Source organism: Dipodomys ordii, unplaced genomic scaffold, assembly GCF_000151885.1.
Source record: "Dipodomys ordii isolate 6190 unplaced genomic scaffold, Dord_2.0 Scaffold171, whole genome shotgun sequence".
Taxonomy (NCBI): Eukaryota; Metazoa; Chordata; class Mammalia; order Rodentia; family Heteromyidae; genus Dipodomys; species Dipodomys ordii.
Genome location: NW_012267387.1, coordinates 1,698,416 through 1,721,241, shown reverse-complemented (window position 1 = coordinate 1,721,241; position 22,826 = coordinate 1,698,416). Strand labels below are relative to the sequence as shown.

The 22,826-nt window shown below is 45.7% G+C and overlaps 1 protein-coding gene across 6 annotated transcripts in view; it reads right to left on the bottom strand.

Annotated features, from left to right (window-relative positions):
- Positions 1-392: 392 nt before the first annotated feature.
- The window catches only part of Hnrnpm (heterogeneous nuclear ribonucleoprotein M), a 42,715-nt gene continuing 20,281 nt past the window's right edge, over positions 393-22,826 (bottom strand). Inside the window, exons 6-18 of one of the 6 annotated variants that reach the window (XM_013033571.1) lie at positions 19,649-19,687; positions 19,496-19,531; positions 18,705-18,858; positions 17,035-17,084; positions 16,008-16,068; positions 12,973-13,074; positions 11,883-11,927; positions 11,375-11,452; positions 8,578-8,676; positions 5,314-5,367; positions 2,867-3,669; positions 2,201-2,252; positions 393-816 (exon numbers count right to left, since the gene is read on the bottom strand). In XM_013033571.1, the coding sequence (XP_012889025.1) occupies positions 653-816; positions 2,201-2,252; positions 2,867-3,669; positions 5,314-5,367; positions 8,578-8,676; positions 11,375-11,452; positions 11,883-11,927; positions 12,973-13,074; positions 16,008-16,068; positions 17,035-17,084; positions 18,705-18,858; positions 19,496-19,531; positions 19,649-19,687 (1,737 nt within the window). In that variant the 3' untranslated portion in view covers positions 393-652. Of the gene's footprint in view, positions 817-2,200; positions 2,253-2,866; positions 3,670-5,313; positions 5,368-8,577; positions 8,677-11,374; positions 11,453-11,882; positions 11,928-12,972; positions 13,075-16,007; positions 16,069-17,034; positions 17,085-18,704; positions 18,859-19,495; positions 19,688-22,826 lie in introns of all 6 variants that reach the window. The other 5 variants (XM_013033568.1, XM_013033573.1, XM_013033569.1 and 2 more) reach the window with 5 other exon arrangements.

The window sequence follows — 22,826 nt, the reverse complement described above, 5'->3', positions numbered from 1 at the left end:
CCAGCAGCCAGAGCAGGTGACAGCACATGCTCAACTCCAGGACAAGTGGTAGCCCCCTCAGCAGATGTCTCTGAGAGCCATCGGGGACAGGTGGAGTTCCAGATGCCCAGGGCCATGGTATCAAGTTCACCCCAATCTCTGATGGAAACTGCCACTGCTCAGCAGAAAAGAGCAGACTGGCCACAGAGAACATCATGAGACAGGTGGCTTTCAGGGCTGTCCTAGGCAGTCAAAGACCCCCTAGAAGGAGGCTTACACAGGAGTTTTCCTAACCCAGACATGACCCTGGTCCCTCCCAGGCACAGTCCACACAAACCCAGAAAGAAAAAGATAACTCAAGGGCCCAGCCCTCCAAACGTCAGATGGCTGCCTCAACACACACACAAGGCCACTTGCTCTCAGGAACTGGTATTTATTATCAAAGTCATATTCGATGTCAAGATGCCACAACTACAAAAACAATTGTGCACATTGCAATCTCAATGCAAACAGTCAAATGGAACCCCAGTCATTAAAAAAGTAATTCAAATTACCCCAAAAAGCAACTGAATTTTTTAAACATCTTTATACATCCAGCCAACAAATTAAAATGGTTAACAAGAAAAAATACAAATTCGGAGGTCTGGTATTGATGTTTAAAAAAGGCAACCGCTTAAGCATTTCTATCAATTCGAACATCTATCTCCCGGCCACTCAGCTTCATGCCGTTCATCATCCGGCAGGCTCTTTCGGCTACCTCTGGCGACTCAAACTTAACCACACCGCACCCCTTGGACTTCCCATTCTCCATCTTGATGTCAGCATACAGCACGTGGCCTAGCACAGGGAAGGAAGAAGAGACCACACGCGTCAGACAAACCAGAGCCCAGCCTGAGAATGGGCTCCTTTTCACCTGATGGATTTTAGTGATAAAGAGTCAAAAGGGGAGGCCATGCATGTGAAGCATGAACGTTCACACAACCTCAGCCAGAGCCAGTGACCATGGCCCCTCAGCCACGCTGCCATTGTTCTGTGGGCAGAATGAGAGTCTTGCCTGCCATCAATAGATAGGCCTTTCTGGGCACTTCAAAAACTCCCTTTATGCTCTAGGAAGTACCAGCGACCCAGGGCTATGTGAGTTCTTCAGAGGCTCCATCTCTGACTCAACTGCCCCTCTGTGCTGCCCCAACAAGCCCAAGGAGCTGTTCCACACTCATTAGAAGCCAGGGACAGGACAATGGAGTCAAGGGCAGGGGACCCCAGCCCTCTAGAGCCACCACCTCCACCAGGAGACCTCCCCCCAAGGGTGTCTCATGGTCAAGTTCCCAAAGAATTTTGGTAGAAACTCAGCAGGACTTCTGCCAGGAATGCTGGCGCTTTGTAGCTCAGGCTGAAAGACAAGAGGAGCTTAAGAGGGTGGCTGGACAAGTTCCCCAAGGCCTGTGGTGTGTGCACACCTTCTGGGTGGGTGGGGGGAGTGGCATGGTCACACAGTGTGATGGGGAAACTATAGTGGAAGAGAGGGGAAGAGATGAGCAGGAAAGCAGTTCTGACAACAGCTTCCCCCAGCCAAGGCCAAGGAGAAGCAGCAAGTGGTGAAACCTGAGCTAAGCCCTATGAACACGAAGTGAGAAGACGGCCCAGGGCAGACACAGCTGAGAAGGGCAGCAGTGATGCAAGTTGGGCTCACACCCGAGGGTGAAGAAGATTTAAGCTTAATTTCAGCCACAAAAGAAGCCTTCCAGAAAGGTGGTCTGGTATGCCAAGAAATGGTCATCAGAGACCCTCAGCCACACTAGCAGCTCTATGGGAGAAAGCAACCTGGTCTCACATGAGATGCTTATCTGTAAAACCATGTGACCCCAGGAAGGCTGCTTTGTGTGACTCATCTATAGGAGATTGCACTACCTCCTTTCAAAAACCCTAAAAGGTTTAGTATAGTGATAATCAGCTGTAATCCCATTATTCAGGAGGCTGAATTTGAGCACTGAGAGTTCAAGCCCACCCTAGGTGACTTGGCAAGATCTTTCTCAAAGGGAAGGGAAGGGAAGGAACACAGGTGCATGTCACCTAACACATCCTGGGACACAGAACAATGATGAGGCCCAGTGCCATAGCTGATGGACTAGGCTGGGGCGACTAGGAGGGTCTGCTGTGGACCCAAGCATCACCAACAAGCCACAACACAGGAAAACGCCTATAGACCCTTTCTCACACTTACCACATTCGTTGAATTTGTCCTTTAGCATCTTCCAAGTAAAATCAAATGGGAGCTGAGGGGAAAAAGAGGTACACTAATGTGCAATTCAACCAAGTCTAAAGTAAAAATATCCCAACCATCTATGAGGATGACTTGTTCAACCCATTTCTTTGGGGGTGGCACCAAGGGCAGAGTGCTCCCCTAGTGCACACCATCTCTAGCAGTTCCCATGAGCACATCTCACCATGCAGCCCCTGTATATACACATGGCAAGAATGTCTCACTGTATCTGGAATGAGGTTCTGGCAGAGCCAGTTCCCTGTCCTTGGCAAATGGAAAGCCAGAGAGCAGAGTTCACAGGCGTAAGGGAGGTGGGGGGGAGGGGAGAAGGGGAGATTGACCACAGTTTCCACTGGCCAAGGTACTACATGTAAGGCTTCCCTTCTCTGTCTGAATCACAAGGTTTGAGAAAGCAGTGTCTTCCACCCCCTGCTTGATCCCCTGGCATGTCAGGACCATTGTTCCTGCCTTCAATCCTCACATTCCAGCCTCCCTCCACCCCCGTCCCAGGTCAGAGACAAACAAGACTTGCTCTCCATGATGCCCAGGTCCCTGCTGCCTACCAGTGTTTGGTCCACTGACCCTCTCCTATGCCTAACCATGTGAGGACTTCTTAGAGTCACTTACATTTCTTACGAATATCTGGCAGGCCTTTCTGGCCACCCCAGGAGCATGGCCTCCGGCTCCACCAAAGGAACCTGCGAAGCTTCCTCCAAAGTTTCCACGCTCCATCTCAATGGCGCGATCGAAGCTGGCACCTCCACCGCCTCCCATGGCCAGGCCCATTCGCTCAATGCCAGCACCTAAGGCTGGTCCCATGGCAGGGCCCATCCGCTCGAGACTGTTGGCGCCCATGCGCTCCAGGCCCATCCGCTCAAGACTGTTGGCACCCATGCGCTCGAGGCCCATGCGCTCCAGGTTGTTGGCGCCCATGCGCTCCAGGCCAGTGGCCATGCGATCCATCACGGGGCCCATGCGCTCCAGGCCGGCCCCCATGCCTGCGGGCACCATGCGCTCCATGCTCAGGCCCATGCGTTCGATGGCAGGGCCCATACGCTCCACACCAGAGCCCATGCGCTCAATGGTCTGGCCCACGCGGTCGATGGGCGCAGCCATGCGCTCCAGGCCAAAGCCCATGCCGGCACCCATGCGCTCCACTCCAGAGCCAATGCGCTCCATGGTCTGGCCCATACGCTCGATGCTGGAGGCCATGTGGTCGAGACCCAGGGGGCCCATGCGCTCAATGCCAGAGCCCATGCGCTCCACAGAGCCCATGCGGTCCATGACTAGGCCCATGCGCTCCATCTCGGAGCCAACTCGATCCATGCCGTGGCCCAGGCCGGCGCCCATGCGCTCCATGCCGGCCCCCCCAATGCGGTCAATGCCAGGGCCCATCCTTTCGATCCCGGGGACGCTGCCACCTCCTCCACCTGAAATAGGGATACAGAACACGAGGGTATCAGGACACATGTGCCACAGCTGGGTACTGCAGTTCAACCACAGACCATCAACATGCAGATACTCTCAAATGCTAAAACTGGGAAATTAGTTCACAGGGGTGCTAACCAACATTCTTCCTACTGCATGACACACATGAAATTTCCACAGCACAATCTAAAAACCTAAGAACACACCTGCATGGTGTTTCTGGGGTGCTGGATCTGTGGCAAACTCTGTGGGCCACACACTGTACTCCCGTGCAGCTTCCCTTCACCACACATAGAGTAATGCTGAGGACACAATTACTTGATGCAAGCAGGGGCAGTAGTTATGTGGGGACTAAAACTCACGGTCACTCACCACACCCCAGTTCTCTTCCAACCTGACCCTAAAAAGCCCTGTGGGTCCAGCCTGCATTTCCTTAGCTCTCCCCGGACACAGAGAAGCAATGACATAGCCATGTGAATAAGCAAAAACAAATGGAACAAAGAGAACGCCCATTTGGCTCCTGTGGGGACAAATGTGTGCAACTGTCCACTTCCAGGGAACTTACACTATCAGAGAAATTGCTAGCTGAATGTTACTTCACTGGTAGTGGAGGGAAGAGGCTGACACACTGTGGGGAGGACCTGCCAGAGGCACAGGTAGGTCAGCAGTACTGGATGGGCGTGTCTGGCCTAGCACCAAAGCCAATGCCATGGCCCAGCACTTCCCCAATTCAGAGCTCAAGGTCCAGGCAGCGCCAGCTCTACTAACCCATGCAGTTCAGACCCACATGCAAAGGCAGGAAGAGGACACCCAGAAACTTCTGTAACTGGTTGTAACTGACCAAGGCTGCAACCTGGCACAGTCACCCCACCTCCCTCTCTCCAGGCCAGTTTCCTTAGCTGAAAAGCAGTATACCACATGGCCAAACGAAGCCTAATGTGAAGAATGGTAAGAATCTGAGCAGAATGGGCCCAAAACTAACTTCTTCACTTCATTAGAGAAAAAGGAGCTTGCCCAAGAGCAGCAGGAAGGAGGGCAGCACCGAATGCCCGTAGCAGAGGACCAGGAAGAAAGTGCCCACCAGAGCTCTGCAAGCAGTCCCCACAGATGTGCCCCGGCTACAGAGGACATTCTAAATGCCCATTAAACTGCACCCCAGGAGGGCACACACCAGCTCTTCCTGCTTGGTGATGGGCCTGCAGATAAAGACTTTTGTTATCATTTTCTGAATCTTTCCGTATATTTGCACATTTTAATAAGCACATGCTATGCATTAAGTAGTGTATTTTGTTTTATAGCCAGGTAGGAGAAAACATTTACTTTTAGGAATGGATACGTTAGCAGTATCAAACTACATCAGTGCAGTAACAGAGACAAGGCTAACAACACATACAACATAACACAAACACACACAGGCTCAATTCTTCACAACTCTCTGAGGCAGGTACTATTATATCACATCTTACATGTGACTTAACATAAAAACAGGGAGGTTCAGCCACTTGCCACACATCACACAGTTAGGAAAAGGTAGAGCCGGCTCCCACCCTGAGCAGTCTGCATCAGAGGGGTTTGTTATACCGTTAGGCTGTCCCCCATTAACAGCCTCTTCTCAAAATCAAAACACCAAACTAAGTGTTTCCTACCTCCTCCCTGCTTTGCAATGATCTCTCCTCTCTTCAGTGCATTACTTAGGATTTCTAAGGAAATCAGGAAGAAAAAACAATTAGCCAAATTTCTCTGATAATAAAAACTTACTCATTACAGATTCCAAAGCAGAAATACTGCTGATAATTCTTTTTTCAAAGAAAGCAAAGGAAAAAGGTTTGAGAAACACAGACAGACAAGATCACATGACAGAAGACTCGAGTCCTTGATGATAATGGTCACAATACTGGGACCTGCTGCAGCTCCAGAATGCGTCCAGCAGAGCGAGGAACCTGTGTACCCCCCCTAAGCTCAAAGTCAGAGAAAAATCAGAGCCTCAGTCCTTGCTCAGGAGTTTCCCAAAGCTGGTCTGGACCCTCAGCCCTGAGGCTTTCCCATGACCACCTGGGCAGGAAATCCGGGCCTCCCTGGGACTCATGCTCACAAGTCTAAAGCCTCCACATTTACTCAACATTACTCCCAGCCTCACATCTCATTCAAGCTACAACTACTTACAGTGAGAAAGGGGAAACCGACAGTGCTTGCACATGGGTCTGCCCAGAACAAGCCAAGCTGGAGACAAAGTACAAAGCCACTGTCCCACACAGAAAACACTGATGCTGGCCCATCAGACCTTGGTGTTGGTTGAATGTCATCACTAGCATCCCCTTCCAAAGTCTCTTCGTTCTTTTGCTGTATGGAAGAACATGTACCCAACTGCTCAGGTCCTCAAGTACTTGGACAAAGGCCTCATACTATCACCATAATACTAAGCAATTAAAAGCTAGCCCACAGTGGTGTCTTGTACTTGGTCTGCTAGACCAGGAAGGTGGGAAAGCACACCAAGAACAATGGACTCTGCTTGCCAGCAAGTAGCAAGCTCACTCTTCCATGACACCCAAGATCCTGTTAACTTTCCAGGCCTAGCCTGGCTCACTCTGCTTTCCTGGAAGCACTCACTGCTTCCCACCAGTGTACCACGTATCACCAGCATTCACTCTCAGCCCTGCTGACCCCCCACCTAAACCCATGCTTCCTACTTCTTCCTACCCTCTGCACCTGAAATGCTGCAGCCTCTGCCAACTCCAATCCTCCAGCATCAACTGTACTCCTGGCATTGCTGCTCTGAACAAAGCATGGCTGTTCATCAGGCATCCAGAGCAATGCCTTTTCTGGTCCTGAGATACCTTCTGTGCTACTCACATTCTGCCCCAGAGCTTGGGAATCATTACCCGACACTCTATCACTAGACCCCATCTGCGTGCTGACCTCTAATGCTCTCCTAGACAGCTCCAAGTGTCAGCCCTTCAGGTGCACTATATCTTCCAAGATGAAGGACCACAGACCTGTCTTTGAAGTAACAAATACAGATGTCTGTACAAGTAAGATCTAATGCCACACTGGGAGAAGGGACAATGGGCAGGAAACAGTATATAAGGCAGCAGACTGATGACTCAATCCTTAATGCACAAATCCTAGATAACTACCCTTTAAATATTTGGACTGGGCACTAATGGCTCACATCTGAAATCCTAACTACTCAAGAAGCTGTATCTGAGGGCTGAGATTCAAAACCAGCCAGGAGAGGAAAATATTGAGATTTTTATTTCCAATTTACCAGCAAAAAAGCTGAAAGCATAACTGTGACTCAAGTGGGAGAGCCCTGGACTTCAGCAAAAAAGCTAAGATACAGCACCCAGGTCTGGAGTTCAAGGAAAAGTACCAACAGATACACACAGAAATTTTATTTGCAACAAAAGAATGTTACTAAAGTACCAGGGGACACGGGTGAGATGCCCACCAAGGTCAGATCAGGAAGAGTTTCCTGTGCCATACAAGGTGATCTCATAGGCAAGAAGGCCATTCCACCCAAGCCACTGCAGTGATAAGACTTAAGGGGCACAGATTGGCAATAATTGAAGATGAAAAGCCAAAAGGAATTATGGGTGTAGTTATGTCATCTTGTTCTTCTGGCTAAAGGCAACCACATTTGAGCAAATGACAGTACACTTTTTAGTATTTTTTCAAATACTCAACTATTCTAAGACCATAGATGGACTGGCATTAAGAATGAATCTGGGCGCCGGGCACTGGTGGAGGGTCACGCCTGTCATCCTAGCTACGCTGGAGGCTGAGATATGAGGATCGAGGTTCAAAGCCAGCCCGGGCAGGAAAGCCTGTGAGACTCTTATATCCAATAAACCACTGGAAGTGGTGCTGTGGCTCAAGTGGTAGAGCATTTGCCTTGAGCTGAGAGGGACAGTGCCCAGGCCCAGAGTTCAAGCCCCACAACTGACCCCCCCCCAAAAAAAAGAACAACCTGGAAGAGGCAGCAGCAGCCAGAGCAAGTACCTCCCAAAGACAATCATTCTCTAGAGCCTGTAAGATTCAAGGACACCAGCCAATATACCCAACTATGGTGAGAGAAAAGCCTCAAAAATTACCACCAAACTGGGCATCCTGGCAATCAGGCTCCAGTAGTTTCTGACCTCCAGAAAGAACACTGCAGACAGGAGGGCTAGAGATGACCTAAAGTGAAAGTGCTGAGCTGCAGGATAAACAAACCTCAAGATAATCTTTCTAGGCCTTCACAAATTCTATACATACAGCTTGTACCAAGTAGACACCAAATACACTGGATATCTGCCCACAGATATCCAAGCACTCTAACAGTGAAAGCCCCTGAGCAGCTTCGTGCAGGCACAGGAGGAGAGGCAGCCTGGGTAGGGAGGATGGGTTCTCTAGATTGCCTTTGAGAAAATAGCTTCAGAGCCCTAGAACAGACAGGGAAGTTCCAATTCTTACAACTATCTAAAATAAATGGAGAAAGATGACACCTATGGCAAAGCAAAAATGAAACTGCTTTGCCAAACTAGAAAACAGTTTTCCCAATTGAAATAGGCCCCCAATATTCAAAGCCTGCAGTGCAATAAAATGTCCCTGTCTACCACATCTCTTCCCAGGGCATCCATAAGCTCACTGTAGAGTCTGGGCCCCAGTGAGAGAGACTCCTGCCTGCTCAGCAGCAGTGTTAATTCCTACAATAGCAGAAAACTTATGCCAATTTAAAAAAGAAGCTATCTGAAAGAAGAAAAAGGGTTCTATAAAGAACCAATAGGTCTACAAGACAGATTTTTTTTTTAAGCCTGAAGAAAACCAGCAGACTTTGCCTGAGAAAGAAGCCCCAACCTAAGGCTGAGTTTAGGCAGCCTATCAGCCCATGGGTGGACCCCGCCCACATGGGGTCTGAGGGGCTGTCTTACCCATTCCTCTGCCAAGGGGCTCTCCAAAGCTTCGAGCCATTCCCATCTCGTTTCTGGCAAAGTCTCTCTCAAATCCTGCACCCATGCCACGTTCCATCTCTGTGGAAAAAAATATTACCCTAGGCCTTTCCAGGAATAACCAGGATGTTCAAACATGCAAAACAAAACAACTACAGACCCATAACAACCACATCATGTCAGCTACCTACCAACTCTGACAGCCATAACTACTGTAGCTACCATAGAAACTTGGAGACACCTGCAGCAGTCAACACAGGCTGCAGTTGGCTGATCTACCAGTGCCACTTCCTGGTACTCACCACAGGCCTGGCCAGGAGCTCTGTCATCATTCTACTGCACCCTCATACCCAGCCTGCCCTGCACTACCCATCACTGCTCCTTCACAAAGAAAACTGAGGCTTACACCAGTCAATAACACGTCAAGGTCACACACCAAGTTGGGGTGCAGTGAAGGTGATCAAGTTCAGAATACACTGACCATGCACACACTTCTCTACTGGCTCCTGAACTAATTAACCCTCCTACTTCTTTGTCAGCTTTTACACATTTATTTGTGTTATTATGAAAAAAATAATTAGCACATATTACTAGTATAAGCTATTAAAAACAAAACCTCAGCTTCTGGGGGTAAAGATGCACAATAGTGAACACTTGCTTGTGAAGCTACTCACAACTCCTACCTGGTACATCCATGTCACATCCCATGTTGAGAGAGGAGGGTCCCTGAAAAAGCTAGTATTAGTGGGCGGGGGGCAGCTCAATGAGGCCCTGGGTTCTATCTCTAGCACCAAAGTTATTTTTTGTCGGTTATGGGACTTGAACTCAGGGCCTGGGTGCTCTCCCTGAGCTTTTTTGCTCAAGGCTAGCACTCTTACCACTTCGGAGCTACAACACCATTTCTGGTTTTCTGGTGGTTAACTGGAGGTAAGAGTCTCATGGGGATTTTTCTGCCCAGGCTGGCTTCGAACTGCAATCCTCAGATCTCAGCATCCTGAATATTTAGGATTACAGGCATGAGCCACCAGTGCCCAGCTTAATGGACATCTTTTATGGCACAATTACAAACAATGCTGTCATGTGGCCTGCATCCTTCTTTCTGTGAACAATTAAAATGATGCTCTAGAGGCTCAGAGGAGTTATGAATCACTGACTCTGGCAAAGATGGTATTAGCATAGTTTGAATCAAGGCTAGTGTGCTGCCTGAGGGTGGGCAGGCAGGGCTTGCTCAGCTTAAGAAACACCAAGCATCCCAGCTTCTCAGATGAAGAGGCTATATGTAGCAGGCCTGAATGCTTTGGCTAAAGCCTCACTTTCCCAACTGCCAAAAGACCCTCGAGCACCAATGTGCCAGGCTTAGGTCAACACTAGTGTCCACAGGAATGGATTGGGGTTATCAATTAAACAAGTCAAATGCAAAATGGCTCTCAATTTTTCAGTATGACTCCCACCCAAGGGCTCTAAGGAAAGTTCACTCAAATCTGAGAAACCCAGATCCAGGATGAGGCTGGAAAGGGAGCTCACAATGTCAGCTTCACAGAGGCACCCAGCACAAACAACAGATACTCAGGTTTGGGTTCTCTGCAGAGAATAAGCATCTGGAACCTTCACAATGGACTATACCTACCTGTCTGTCACAAGCTCACCCATATTTATTTGCCCACCACAGAACTGCACTGCAACCTATCTTTCCTCCCCAATCTCTCATCTGTCCAGATTTGATCAAGCCACACATCTCAAAACTTTTAATAAGCCCTATGCACACAAGCGCAGTAGGAAAGCCTAGTCCCTTCAAACACAAACCTCTGTTCCTGTTACTAACAGCAGACTTCCTACAAACCCCCCAACACACACCTGTTGCCTAGGCAAGGCAAGACAACAAAAGCCAACCCCACACCCAGCTCCCCAGGGACAGACTAGGATGCCTGCTCTCTCTCCACATTCTACTTACTACAACCCAAATCCTCCTAATTGCCCAGTCCAGGAAAGCAGAAAGAATAAAAACAGCAGCTTTCCAGTAGGCAGGGTTGGGGGAAGGGTCAGAGTCAACCAGCATAGATGGTTTTAAGAAGACTTCCAGATTCTCAGCGCTGAGGCTGACGCTGTGCTGGAGGCGTTTCTAGAAAGCAGGATATGGGCATGACGAAGAGCCCCGCTTTGGAGCAGCCTGGGCTTACACCACAGCACCATCATTCACTAGCCACATGACCTCAGGCAAGTCACTGCCACAAATTCAGATGTGTGCCATGTGATGCTTCTAAGGACTAAATGGAATAACATGGTGTTAATGTTACAGACTTGTTAGGAGGTGGCAGGACAGTGAGATCTGAATGACAGTACTTTCTAGAACGTGTGTGAATGCTATGTTAGTCTCTCTCTGCCCAGAACTTGGGAGTCGTCTGGACAGATGGTGAAGAACTACCCAACCCAGCTCTCATGGGAAGGTATGAACTTGATAAGAAATCCCAAAGCATTCCTACACTGGAGATCATGTATAAAGCCTAAGAACAGATGTCTACATGCTTTAGAGCACTGGCAGCAATAAGAAAATTCGCTAAAACTTTACAGGACAAGTAATGGGGAGATTCTAAACAATGGATACTTCAAGAGTTCAGTGACTAACTGAACCAAGTCTAGCTTTGAAATATTTAAAGCAACTCAAAATGTTTTGACATGTGATTCAGAAGAAAAGCAGAGGTGGGACATCAGCAGTCTAAAAGGCACTGGGAGCTCATAGCCAGCAGAGGTCAGTAGGAGCAGAAGGAAACATGGATCTTACCATTTATCCGGCCCATGTTCATCCCAGATCCAAATCGCCCCATGTTTTCCATACCACCACCAAAGGGTCCCTCCATGCCTGCAAAAAAGGTGTGTGTCTTAGCACCATCACAAGGAGACTGCTTGTCCAGACACATCAGGGAAAGGAAGAAAAACATCTCTTTGGCAGTTTCTGCCAAGAACTTACCAAGTTCAAGAGCATTGGAAAGAAAAACGCTATTTTGGAAACTATCACCACCTTCCAAAAGTTAACTTGGTCCCAACCCCCTGGATGATACACAAAGCAGAGAGAGGTCCAGAGAGATGGAGTGATTTGCCCAAGGTCACAGAGCTAGAGAGCCAGAACCAACAGCCACACCCACTGCAACAATGGATAGGTAGAATGGTTGATAGATGCAAACCTTTTGGAAACTCAAGTGGCAATATCATGCAAGGCATAAAAGAGAAAGAAGGCAGAGAGAAAAGCCAGACCTAAGAGATTATTTTGTACTTCACTTTCAATTTCTTACCTCCCATTTTATTTATTCCAAATCCTATGCCTTCCATTCCCATTCCTTGAAAAGAAAAAGTCAATGCAAACTAAAATTATATCAAAGCAGTAACATTTAACTTAAGCAGCACAAAAAAATTCCAAACCATCACATGACTCAAAAATACTTTAACAGACATATCGGGAGAAGGGATGGGACTGACTCCCATTACAAACTATTTAACCAAATAAAGTGTTATGTGGCTTAAAGCTCTATATTGTCTGCACAGTTTCATTATGAACAGGGTTGGACATTTTAAACACAATAATCAAAAAGACCATGAAATGCTTGTGTTACAGAATTCAGAATTCTATAGAACATAGGTGGGCTTTTAATAAAATCCCTGTAAAGAGTCTTAAAAAAAAAAAAAGAGCAACTCCCTTCCCCCAATCTCTTCCTAGAACACGCCTTCCTCAGGGGGTCAAACTAGAAAATATGGCTCAGGTACAGCCACTTGGGCTTGTGGCCAAGATCTGAATGGGAGAAAAGCTAACAACTAGCAAAAATGACAGTGGCAGTATGGCAGTACAGAGGGACACCAAAGCACAATTTCAAAATGATATCAAGAAAAAAAAAACTTAATGTGTGATGTCATAAAAATCAAACACACCTAATAGTATAGAAATACCTCATGACACAAAATAACACTAAACAGCCACGTCTAGTCTATGCCCACACTTTTGTGTTGTGACCTGGGACAGTCATGTTGTCATGCAGTGAGACCCTCCCCACTTCTAGAAGACATGTGAGAAGCCAAGGAGGTCTAGGTGACAGACTTATCCGGGCACCAGAGCATGCTGAGGTATTGTAGCCAGACCTGTAGCCTGTTGGTGACAGTGTGGCCTTGGACAAGACCAACCCTCTGGCTGGAAAGGTATAATGGCTTTAAAAATAAACACAACTCAGTAAAAACACAAAAAACACTGCCTTTATCAAAATGAAGCTAAGTAAGAATTTTATCTCAATTAGATCTTTATTCCATTTGAACTATTCAAGGTCCAATTATCCCAGTAATTAATAACTTTCACTTCTCCAGAAACCTTCCATCAAGGTATACGGTAATTCTCACCTGCAGGTCCTATGTTTCCCATGCCGATGCCTTTGTTTAGGTGATTGGCATCAATTGGCTGCCCTCCTGGCCCCAAACCCATGCCAATACCACCAAGTCCATCTAAAAGGCAAAGAGAAAGTCAGAAGTGTAGGTTCTCTTTTGAGAAAACAAACAAGTCCGATCACTACTGTGATCATAGTCAGTTGCTATGATCACTGTCCCCCAACCCTAATCATCCTGCGGGTCCCCAGGGCCCAAACAGGTTCCTGTGTAGTTGGGAGCACTCTGCTTCACATGGCTGTTTTTTTTTTTTGTTTTTTTTGGTTTTGTGTGTGTGTGTGTGTGTGTGTGTTTGTGTGTGTGTGTCATGAGGCATCAATTCTGGGCCTGGGTACTGTTCCTGAGCTCAAGGGGAGTGCTCTGCCATTTGAGCCACAGCACCACTTCTGGTTTTTCTGGTGGTTAATTGAAGTTAAGAGTCTCACAGACTTTCCTGCCCAGCCTGGCTTTGAACCTCGATCCTCAGATCTCAGCTTCCTGAGTAGCTAGGATTACAGGTATTAGCTACTGGTGCCTGGCCCACACATCTTTTTAAATGCAATGTAGAATGGAGTTTATACAACAAAATCTGTTCACTTGAATGTTGCCAAGATCGAGACTAACCTATACAGTAAGAATCCTGAGTCTCTTTTCCTAAATTAAGAAAACATTTATGGAACCCAGGCACCAGTGCCTCACAGCAATAATCCTAACTACTCGGAAGACCGAGATTTGAGGATCAGTTTGAAGCCAGCCTGGGCAGTAAAACCCATCAGATTCTTATCTCCAATTAATTACCAAAAAGCTGTAAGTTAAGATCAGAGACAGCACCTACCTGAGTTCAAACACCAGGACTGACACAAAAAAGGGAAAAAAACAAAAACACAAAAACAGACCAAACCCCAGTGGCTCACCTGTCATCTTAGCTATTATTCAGGGGGTTGGGGATAGGGGGAAACGGGAAGGGATGGTAAGGGGGAAAAAAGGAGGCAACAATGCTTGATAAGAAATGCACTCATTACCTTGTGCATGTAATTGTGACCCCTCTGTACGATACTTTCACAATAATAATATTAAAAAGCCCAGGAACAGCATACAGGCCCTGACTTCAATCCCCAGTACCAGCACCCTAAATCCCAAGTTTTATCAAGTGACATAAAGCACAAATGTGTCCAGTGCCCACCCACATCCTCCTAAATCTAGCAGCCCAAAAGATTTTACTCATGAAAAACAATGCTATTCAGTCAGTTCACATACTGGGCCATACTACTCTCAATCTGTGCTATTTTAATAACAATGCAGCTAATGTACTCAAGGAACCCATCTCTATTCTTGCCCACAAAGTTCCCTAACTTGATACCCAGCCTACCCTCAGCTCCAAGCCCCTCTATACACAAATGGGCTTGATGCATGTATCGCTCTGGGTAACCAGGTCTTGAGGCTTTAACCAACTGAGATGGAGTCACCAACAGCATCAGACACTTAAAGGTATTTAATCGGATTAACATCCCTGTTTCTAACTGCATGGCAACAGCACCAAGTCACCAAGGCTACTGACTCCCAAAGCAGACTAGTCAACCCTTGGAGCTGGGAAAGGAGACAAAGGGCCAGGGATAATGGCCTCCCTGGAGCCCAGGACTCCTCCTCCTGCAAGAGGAAGAATCAACAGGAGCACCAGTGACCATTAACTTGAAAGTGGGCATGTTAAGATAATGTGGCCTTGCCCCCAAACAATGATGCCTTTGAACAATAACACCCCCTCCTTTCCATATTGAAGCCATAGGCTTCCCTTAAGATCTACTTTAACTCCTACAATGTAGATACTTGATGCTCTAGCCTGGCTTGCCCTTCCTGGGGAGCAGGTGACTAGGACTTCATATTGATGTGCCATTCACACCAGTGACCACTCAAATCTACTAGCCTTCCTAGTCACAAAACATTTTTACCTTTCACCTACATGATGCAATAGCCAATTTCCTCTTTTACTCATTAACATTTTGTACCTGATAATCTTTTTTATGTATCATAACCTTCATTTAAGTACAGAATTCAGCCAGTGCCAATGGCTGTAATCTTAGCTACTCAGGAAGCTGAGGTCTGAGGACCATGGTTCAAAGCCAGCCTGGACAGGAAAGTCTGTGAGACTCTTAGCTCCAATAAACCACTCAGAAAACTAGAAGTGGCTCTGTGGCTCAAGAAGTAGAGTGCTTGCCTTGAGCCAAGAGCTGAGGGACAGTACTGGTTCCAGAGTTCCAAGTCCCACGACCGACCGAAAAAAAAAAAAGGTACAGAATTCAGTGGGATTTTTTGTATATTCAAACCTATGCAACCACATTATTCCCTTAACTTTTTCATCACTCCAGAAGAAACTATCCCCACTAACAGTCACTCCTCACCTCTCCCTAGCCCCTGGGAATGCCTTGTCTATTTTCTCCCTTTTTTAATCTCCTTTCTTTTATTTATTTTTTGGTCAGTTATGGGACTTAAACTCAGGACCTAGGAGCTGTCTCTGAGCGTTTTTTTTGTTTTGTTTTTTCTCTATTTCAACCCACAGATCTACTGCCAGCTTCTGGTGGTCAATTGGAGATGAGTTTCATCTTCATTACCTGCCTGGGCTGGCTTTGAACCACAACTCATTGATGTCAGCCTCCTGAGTAGCTAGGATCACAGATGTAAGCCACTAGGTTCTCAGCCCTCCTTTTTATGACTGAATAATATATTCGATCATGTGGATTTATCAGATTACACTTATCTATCCATCACATAATGTCTCATCTCTACTTGAAGTCTGGGTCTTCTCCTGCCTCAGACTCCATAGTGCTGGGTTTAATAGATATGCATCACCAAGCCTGACTATGCACCTACCAAACTGCTATGAAGGTGCTGTTAACATGTTTCTGTGTGGGCACCCAAGCTATCTTCTGATTCTCACAGCAGCCTCACCTTTGTCCCCCTCCCTTTTGCAGTTTTGGGCTCTTCCTTCCTTAGGATACTTCTGAAACTAAAATACTTACGGGGAAGTTGCTGGGGACGTTCAGGAGGGAAAAAGTCTCCCTTTGGTAAAGCCCTCTCATCCTGAAAGAGGAAGAAGATGAATGTATCTCAGAGTCCCTTGCAAGAGGGCTTGTCATAGCAAAAAGGATGTGTGAATAACTCCCATCCACAAAGAAGTGGGTGGCTGAGGCTGAAGCTCAAAGGAACAGCACTTGTGTACTTTGTGCAAGGCCCTAGATTCCATCCCCAGTACCACAAAATAAAAAAGAGAGGGAGAAAAGAGCAGAAAAAGACAGGGAGTACACACAAAAAATGCACTATTAAATAAACTGTATAAATTATGACACATTCCTGTCACATAGCACTGTATGAGGAGGAAAAGACACGTGGAGTGTGTTTATTGCCTTCTGGATAAAAATCAGGCATGTTGTTGTGGGGGGAAGGTTATGACCTAGGCAAGAAGGACAAATGAAACCTCGCTCTTTTCATACTTTTTGAGTCACGTGAATCCTTTTATCAACTCAAAATGCCAAACTGAATGTCTTAAGTAACTGAAGTATCATTTTGTAATTCCTTTTCTGTTGTTCCTGAATTTGAGTTCTAACATACCCTCGGCATGTTCCAGTGATGTCTGTATTAACAATTATCATCTTTGGCACCACTGTAGCAGAGCTAATATTTATTACAATCGAAATACCTTGAAATGCTGTCTGAATCAAAGACTTATGTTCACCCCAAGTATAATATGCTAACCAAACACTGTTTTGTAATACTTTGAAAACTAGAAGCCTACACTTCTAACCATTCCTCTTAAAACTCATCACATGCTCAAGTAGGATATTTGACTTCCTGAACATACCAGCAACAGCCAAAAGGCAAACCAGAAAAATCTACAGATAAGCTGCAAGAGCAAAAGGTTATATCCGTTCAACATAGGGGACCCTTGTCTGTCAGCTCAGAGTAGAAGTTGTGGGAAGCTCTCAGGAACATTTTCACTACACGTATTTGATATCCGAGTATATGACAGAGAAAACAATCTCTACTTACCATTTTGACGTGCATTGGTCTATCAAATAGCAGCTGGCCATTAAACATAGCTAATATTGTAATTAAGGTTATTTGTTACATCAGTAAAACCACCCACAGCAGGAAAAAAAATGGGGGGGGACAAAGAGTACTACTTCAAAGCTACCAGTCCCTCAAAGTCACAGTGGGAAACTTTGTTCAGCTAAAGGTCATTTGTGTACTTCCCACATGCACAGGTCATAGAAAACTCAACCCAGGGCACATGTCTATCCTGTCATAGACCAATGTCAAAAGCCTTGTACAACCCAGAGGCTAGATGACCCTGTGTCTGTTCTAAGCAGCAAATTCATAGCAATTTCAATTCTTCACTGTATTTTCATGCATGTGCTTCTACAATAAGCAGAAGAAGAATAATTTATGAAAGCTAGAGGGGAAAAAAAAAAGGTAAATCTCCACTTGCTCCTCTGGCCTGAAGCTTCGGGTTGGACCTTACATTTTTCATCCGACCTTCCTCCAGTAGTACCATCACATTTTTCTGTGTCCTAAATTCATTGAGTGTACTCAGAGACAGTCTTGCCAGACCTTAATGACTATGAGGATGTGTGGCACTGTTCATTGTGATTCAAGAAGGTACAACTTAGCTGGACACTGGTAGCTCACACCTATAATCCTAGCTACTCAGGAGGCTAAGATCTGAGGACCATGGTTCAAAGCCAGCTTAAGCAGGAAAATCTTTTTTTTTTTTTTTTGCTAGTCCTGGGGATTAAATGCAGGGCCTGGGCACTGTCCCTGAGCTTCTTTTTGCTCAAAGCTAGCACTCTACCACTTGAGCCACAGTACCACTTCCCGCTTTTTCTGTTTATGTGGTACTGAGGAATTGAACCCAGGGCTTCATGCATGCTATGCAAGCACTCTACCACTAAGCCACATTCCCAGGCCCCAAGACACTTATCTTCAATGAACTACCAAGAAAGCTGCAAATAGAGCTGTGACTCAAGTGGTAGAGCGTTAGCCTTGAGTAAAAAAAGGTTCGATGATGGCACCCAAGTCATGAGTTCAAGTCCAGGACCCACACCAAAAAATCCAAACAACAACAACAAAATTTAACTTCTAGGGTACACATCTAGGGCAGGGAAAACTGCTTCTTTCAAATGTCTATTCACTGAAGACACAGAATCCTTAAAAGGAGGCTAATAATGTTATCTCACCAGGAACTAGTGGCTCACACCTGTAATCCTAGCTACTCAGGAGGCTGATACCATGGTTCAAAGCCAGTCTGAGCAGAAAAGTCTGTAAGACTCCTATCTCTAGCCACCAGAAAACCGGTGTGGCACTATGGCTCAAAGTGGCAGAGTGCTAACCTTGAGCAAAAAGAGCTCATGAAAAGTGCCCAAGCCCTGAGTTCAAGCCCGGAGCTGACCAAAAAAAAATCTCTAGTGATGCATTTTCCAGACTTCTCCCTTCAAACCCAAACTCCTCTATAAACAAGCACTGGAAAACCCCACCTGTAGGCACTTACCTAGCTCTAACCACCCAACATATCCCACAGGGTATTCACTCAACCCCACCCCAGAGAATTTTCAAATCCCTCAGTAATGTGTTCCTTCCAGCATGCACAGTTATATAATTACTGCCTTAACACTGCTGAAGTCCCCCTGTTCACCATGTGTTAAACTCCTGCACAAGGATACATATAGCTTGCACAGCTTCGATGGACTGCTCGAAAGTCACAGTGCCTATCCCGCGACTTTTCCCATCTTTATCCTCCAGAATGTCTGCTCGGACCACCACACCAGCCATACTAAACACTTCCTTCAGTTTCTTCCAGCCAACTTTATAATCCAGCTAATCAGGAGAAAGGGGGGGGGTAGAAACTACAATGTTCACATTGTTAAACATCGCATAAAAAATATTTTAAAAGAAGACATGCTTTGACTGGAAATAGGCATTAGGATTTCACTGCAGTGAAATTTTTCAAACAGGATTTTAATAGGGGCGTGGGCTTTACATCTACTGTCCGTTTCTTAAAAAGAACAATTTAGATCCCATGCTTGTCTCAAACACCAATTTCCTGGTTTTAAAAATAAACGTCCCCTTGCTAAGGTTTACTACTGCCCAAACTGCTTTGTTCTACAAATATTTCCCCTTGCAAACGACAAAGATATCACCATCTACGCCACACATAAGGAGAGGCAGATGTCAGTATTCCATCTCTGCGTACTTCTGCCCTCCCCTTGTTGCAGCCTCTGCAACAGCAATAAACAAGGCTCCAGTGCAGCTGTATGCATGCCCACAACTTACAACACAGTGGTTACCAGGCCACAAAACACAACCCCAAGGCTCAATTCTAAAAAATCAAGATGAGAATCCAAATTCTTTTCTCTCAAATCACAGAATTACTTGTATCACATATTGACAAGATTGGCTCAAAGGCCAGAGGCCTATACATTTTCCATGTTAAATAACATTTCCATTTACTTACATTTGCTACAAACACTGTGCTTCCAAGTCTTCCAGCCTGCAATGCATGGATAATCTCATTTGGGATGTTGGGATTATTTAGGATACTGGGTGGGATATTAATCATTCCTGGGCCACCAGGTCCCATACCCATCCCACCAGTCGTAGCCATCACCTTTTGCATTGCTCTCCTGGCATGTTCACCATCAGGATCCTGAAATAAGCACACAAGTGTTACACTGAACCGACTTAAGAGTAGGCAGAACCAGGTTTTTAATAATTGGTTTTTAAATAATTGTGTTTTTTTAAAAAACTTCAGAGATTCATGCTAATCAAGATAAACCTAGCTCAAAAAGACATATAGATTCACGCCTATAATCCTATTCAAAAAGATGAGATCTGAGGACCAATGTTCAGAGTCAAAGACAAATTCAAGAGACTATTATCCCCAATTAACTATCAAAAAGCCAAAAGAGGTCTGGAGACTTGGCTCAAATGACAGAGCACCTAATTAGCAAGCTCAAAGCCCAGAGTTCAAATCTCAGTATAACTAGAAAAAGGAAAAAGGGGGAAAAAAAAGAGCCAGGTAACAGTAATTCACACCTGTAATAGCTACTTAGGAGGCTGAAATGTGATAATCACATTTTTGAAGCCAGGCTGGGTAGAAAGTCTGTGAGACTCTTATCTGCAATTAACTAGCAAAAAACTGGAAGTGAAGGGCTGAGACGGTGGCTCAGTGGTAGAGTGCTTGCCTTGCATACATGAGGCTCTGAGTTTACTCCTCAGTACCACATAAACAGATAAAACCAGAAGTGGCACAGTGGCTGAAGTGGTAGAGTGCTTGCCTTGACATGAAGAGCTGAGGGATGGCAGCCAGGCCCAGAGTTAAAACCCCACGACCAACAACAACAACAAAAAAAAAAAAAAAACTGGAAATGAAGTTGTGATTCAAGTGGTAGAGCACTAACCTTGAGCATAAAAGCTCAAAGATAGCTGTGAGTTCAAGTCCCAGGACTGGAACAAAACAAACAAGAAAACTGAAAGAACATAATGAAATCCACTAGAAAATGTCAAAAGGGCAGGAAGAAAAAGATTATGAAAGAGTATTATAAACAAGGTTAATTTGATCAAAGTGCATGATGTTAAACATCACAAATGAAACTCCTTTGCACAATTAATCTATTCTAATAAAATTTAAAACATAAGCCAGGCGCCAGTGGCTCACACCTATAATCCTAGCTAATCAGGAGGTTGAGATCTGAGGATCAAGGGTCAAAGCCAGCCTGGGCAGGAAAATCTGTGAGACTCTTATATCCAATTAACCACAAGAAAACTGGAAGTGGCACTGTGGCTCAAGTGGTAGAGTGCTCACCTTGAACTGAAGAGCTCAGGGACAGTGCCCAAACCAAGTTCAAGACCTATGACCGACAAACACACACACACACACACACACACACACACACAAAACATCAGAGATTAAAAAAATGTTTCGGGGCTGGGAAGGTGGCTCAGAGGTAGAGGGCTTGCCTCCCAGGCATGAGGCCCTGGGTTCAATTCCTCAGCACCACATAAATAGAAAAGGCTGGAAGTGGCACTGTGACTCAAGTGGTACAGCACTAGCCTTGAGCTGAAGAGCTCAGGGACAGTGCCCAGGACTGACCAAAAAAAAAAAAAGTTTCTAAGACATTTCTCAAAGGTATTCAATAACAAGACAAAATGAAATTAAACCAATAGTCTAAAAAGAGCTCCAACTAAAATGAAAGGGCATAAAGTTCAGTGTAAAAAAATATAACTCTCAAGAGAACCAGTAAGTAAAGAAGGTGAAGAAGTAGGGTGACACAACTGGCTAACCTTATGCAGTATTCCAAATAGGAATAAGATCTTCATGGTTCCACATGGCTGAATCTAATTAGTGCAGTGGGGTTTGTGCAATGTCTGAAAACAGTTATGCATTCCCCAGGCTCCTCATCCTGATGTAGGGTCTGAGAAGGAACTTCTGGGCATGTTTTGTAGAATTTTGGTATTAACAAGATTTTTTCGGGAGCTGGGAAGGTGGCTCAGTGGTAGAGTACTTGCCTTGCATGCATGAGGCCCTGGGTTTGATTCCTCAGCACCACATAAGCAGAAAAAGCTGGAAGTGGGCTGAGGCTCAAGTGGTAGTGCGCCAGAGCGCTAGCCTACAGCTGGACAGCGCCCAGGGCCAGAGTTCAGGCCCCACGACCGACCAAAAAAAAAAAAAGATTTTTTCAGAAGCAGAGTTGTGACTCAAAGTGGTAGAGTACTAGCCTTGAGCAAAAAGAGCTCAGGGACAGTGCCCAGGACCTGAGTTCAAGCTTCGTGATCACAGGCGAGGGGGTGGGGGTGGGGGGACATTTCTCAAACTCTGTCCTATCATTATTTACTACCACAAAGAAACCTAAACTCCAGAGAAACCTTAAACTCTACCATGCTTTTTTTTTTGTATCAACACACTGAGCTATCAATACACTCTTCCTCCTCAAGACTTAAAAAGAAGCAAAGGAAGGTGGCACATCACTATAATCCCAGCTTTTGAGAGGCTGAAGCAGTAGGATCATGAGTTTGAAGATGGTGAGACTGTCTCCCAAAAAAAGTCAAAGAAGGATTTAATCACCACCACCAATAAAAAAAAAAATTGTCTTCCTAGCCAGGTCCCAGTGGCTCACACCTGTAATCCTATCTACTCAGAAAGCTGAGATCTGAGGATGGAGATTCAAAACCAGCCTGGGCAGGAACGTCTGTGAGAATTCAATTAACCATAAAAGGGCTGGAAATCCAGGTATGGCTCAAGTGATAGAGCACCACCCTTGAGTTTTTTTAAAAAGCTAAAAGCATGAGGCTGAGTTCAAGTCCCAGTATTGAGACGAAACAACAACAAAAAAATCTCTTAAAAAAAAAAACCAACAACCAGAGCTGGGCATTGGTGGCTCACACCTATAATCCTAGCTACTCAGGAGGCTGAGATCTGAGATTCAAAGCCAGCCCAGGCAAGAAAGTCCATGAGACTCTTATCTCTAATAAGACTCTTATCTCTAATAAAAGACTCAGAAAACCGGAAGTGGCTCTGTGGCTCAAATGGCGGAGTGCTTGCCTTGAGCAGAAGAGCTGAGTAGGATAGCACCAAGGCCCAGAGTTCAAGCTCCACAACAGACAAAAAAAAAAAAAAAAAAAAGCAGCCATCTAGAAGCTAAGGACAGTGCTTACAGAGTGCTGGCATAACCTGCATAAAGCTTTTGAGTTTGATCTTCATCACAAATAAAAAGATACCAGAGTTCCAGGTGCCAGTGGCTCACAACTATAATCATAGCTACTCAGGTGGCTGGGATCTGAGAATC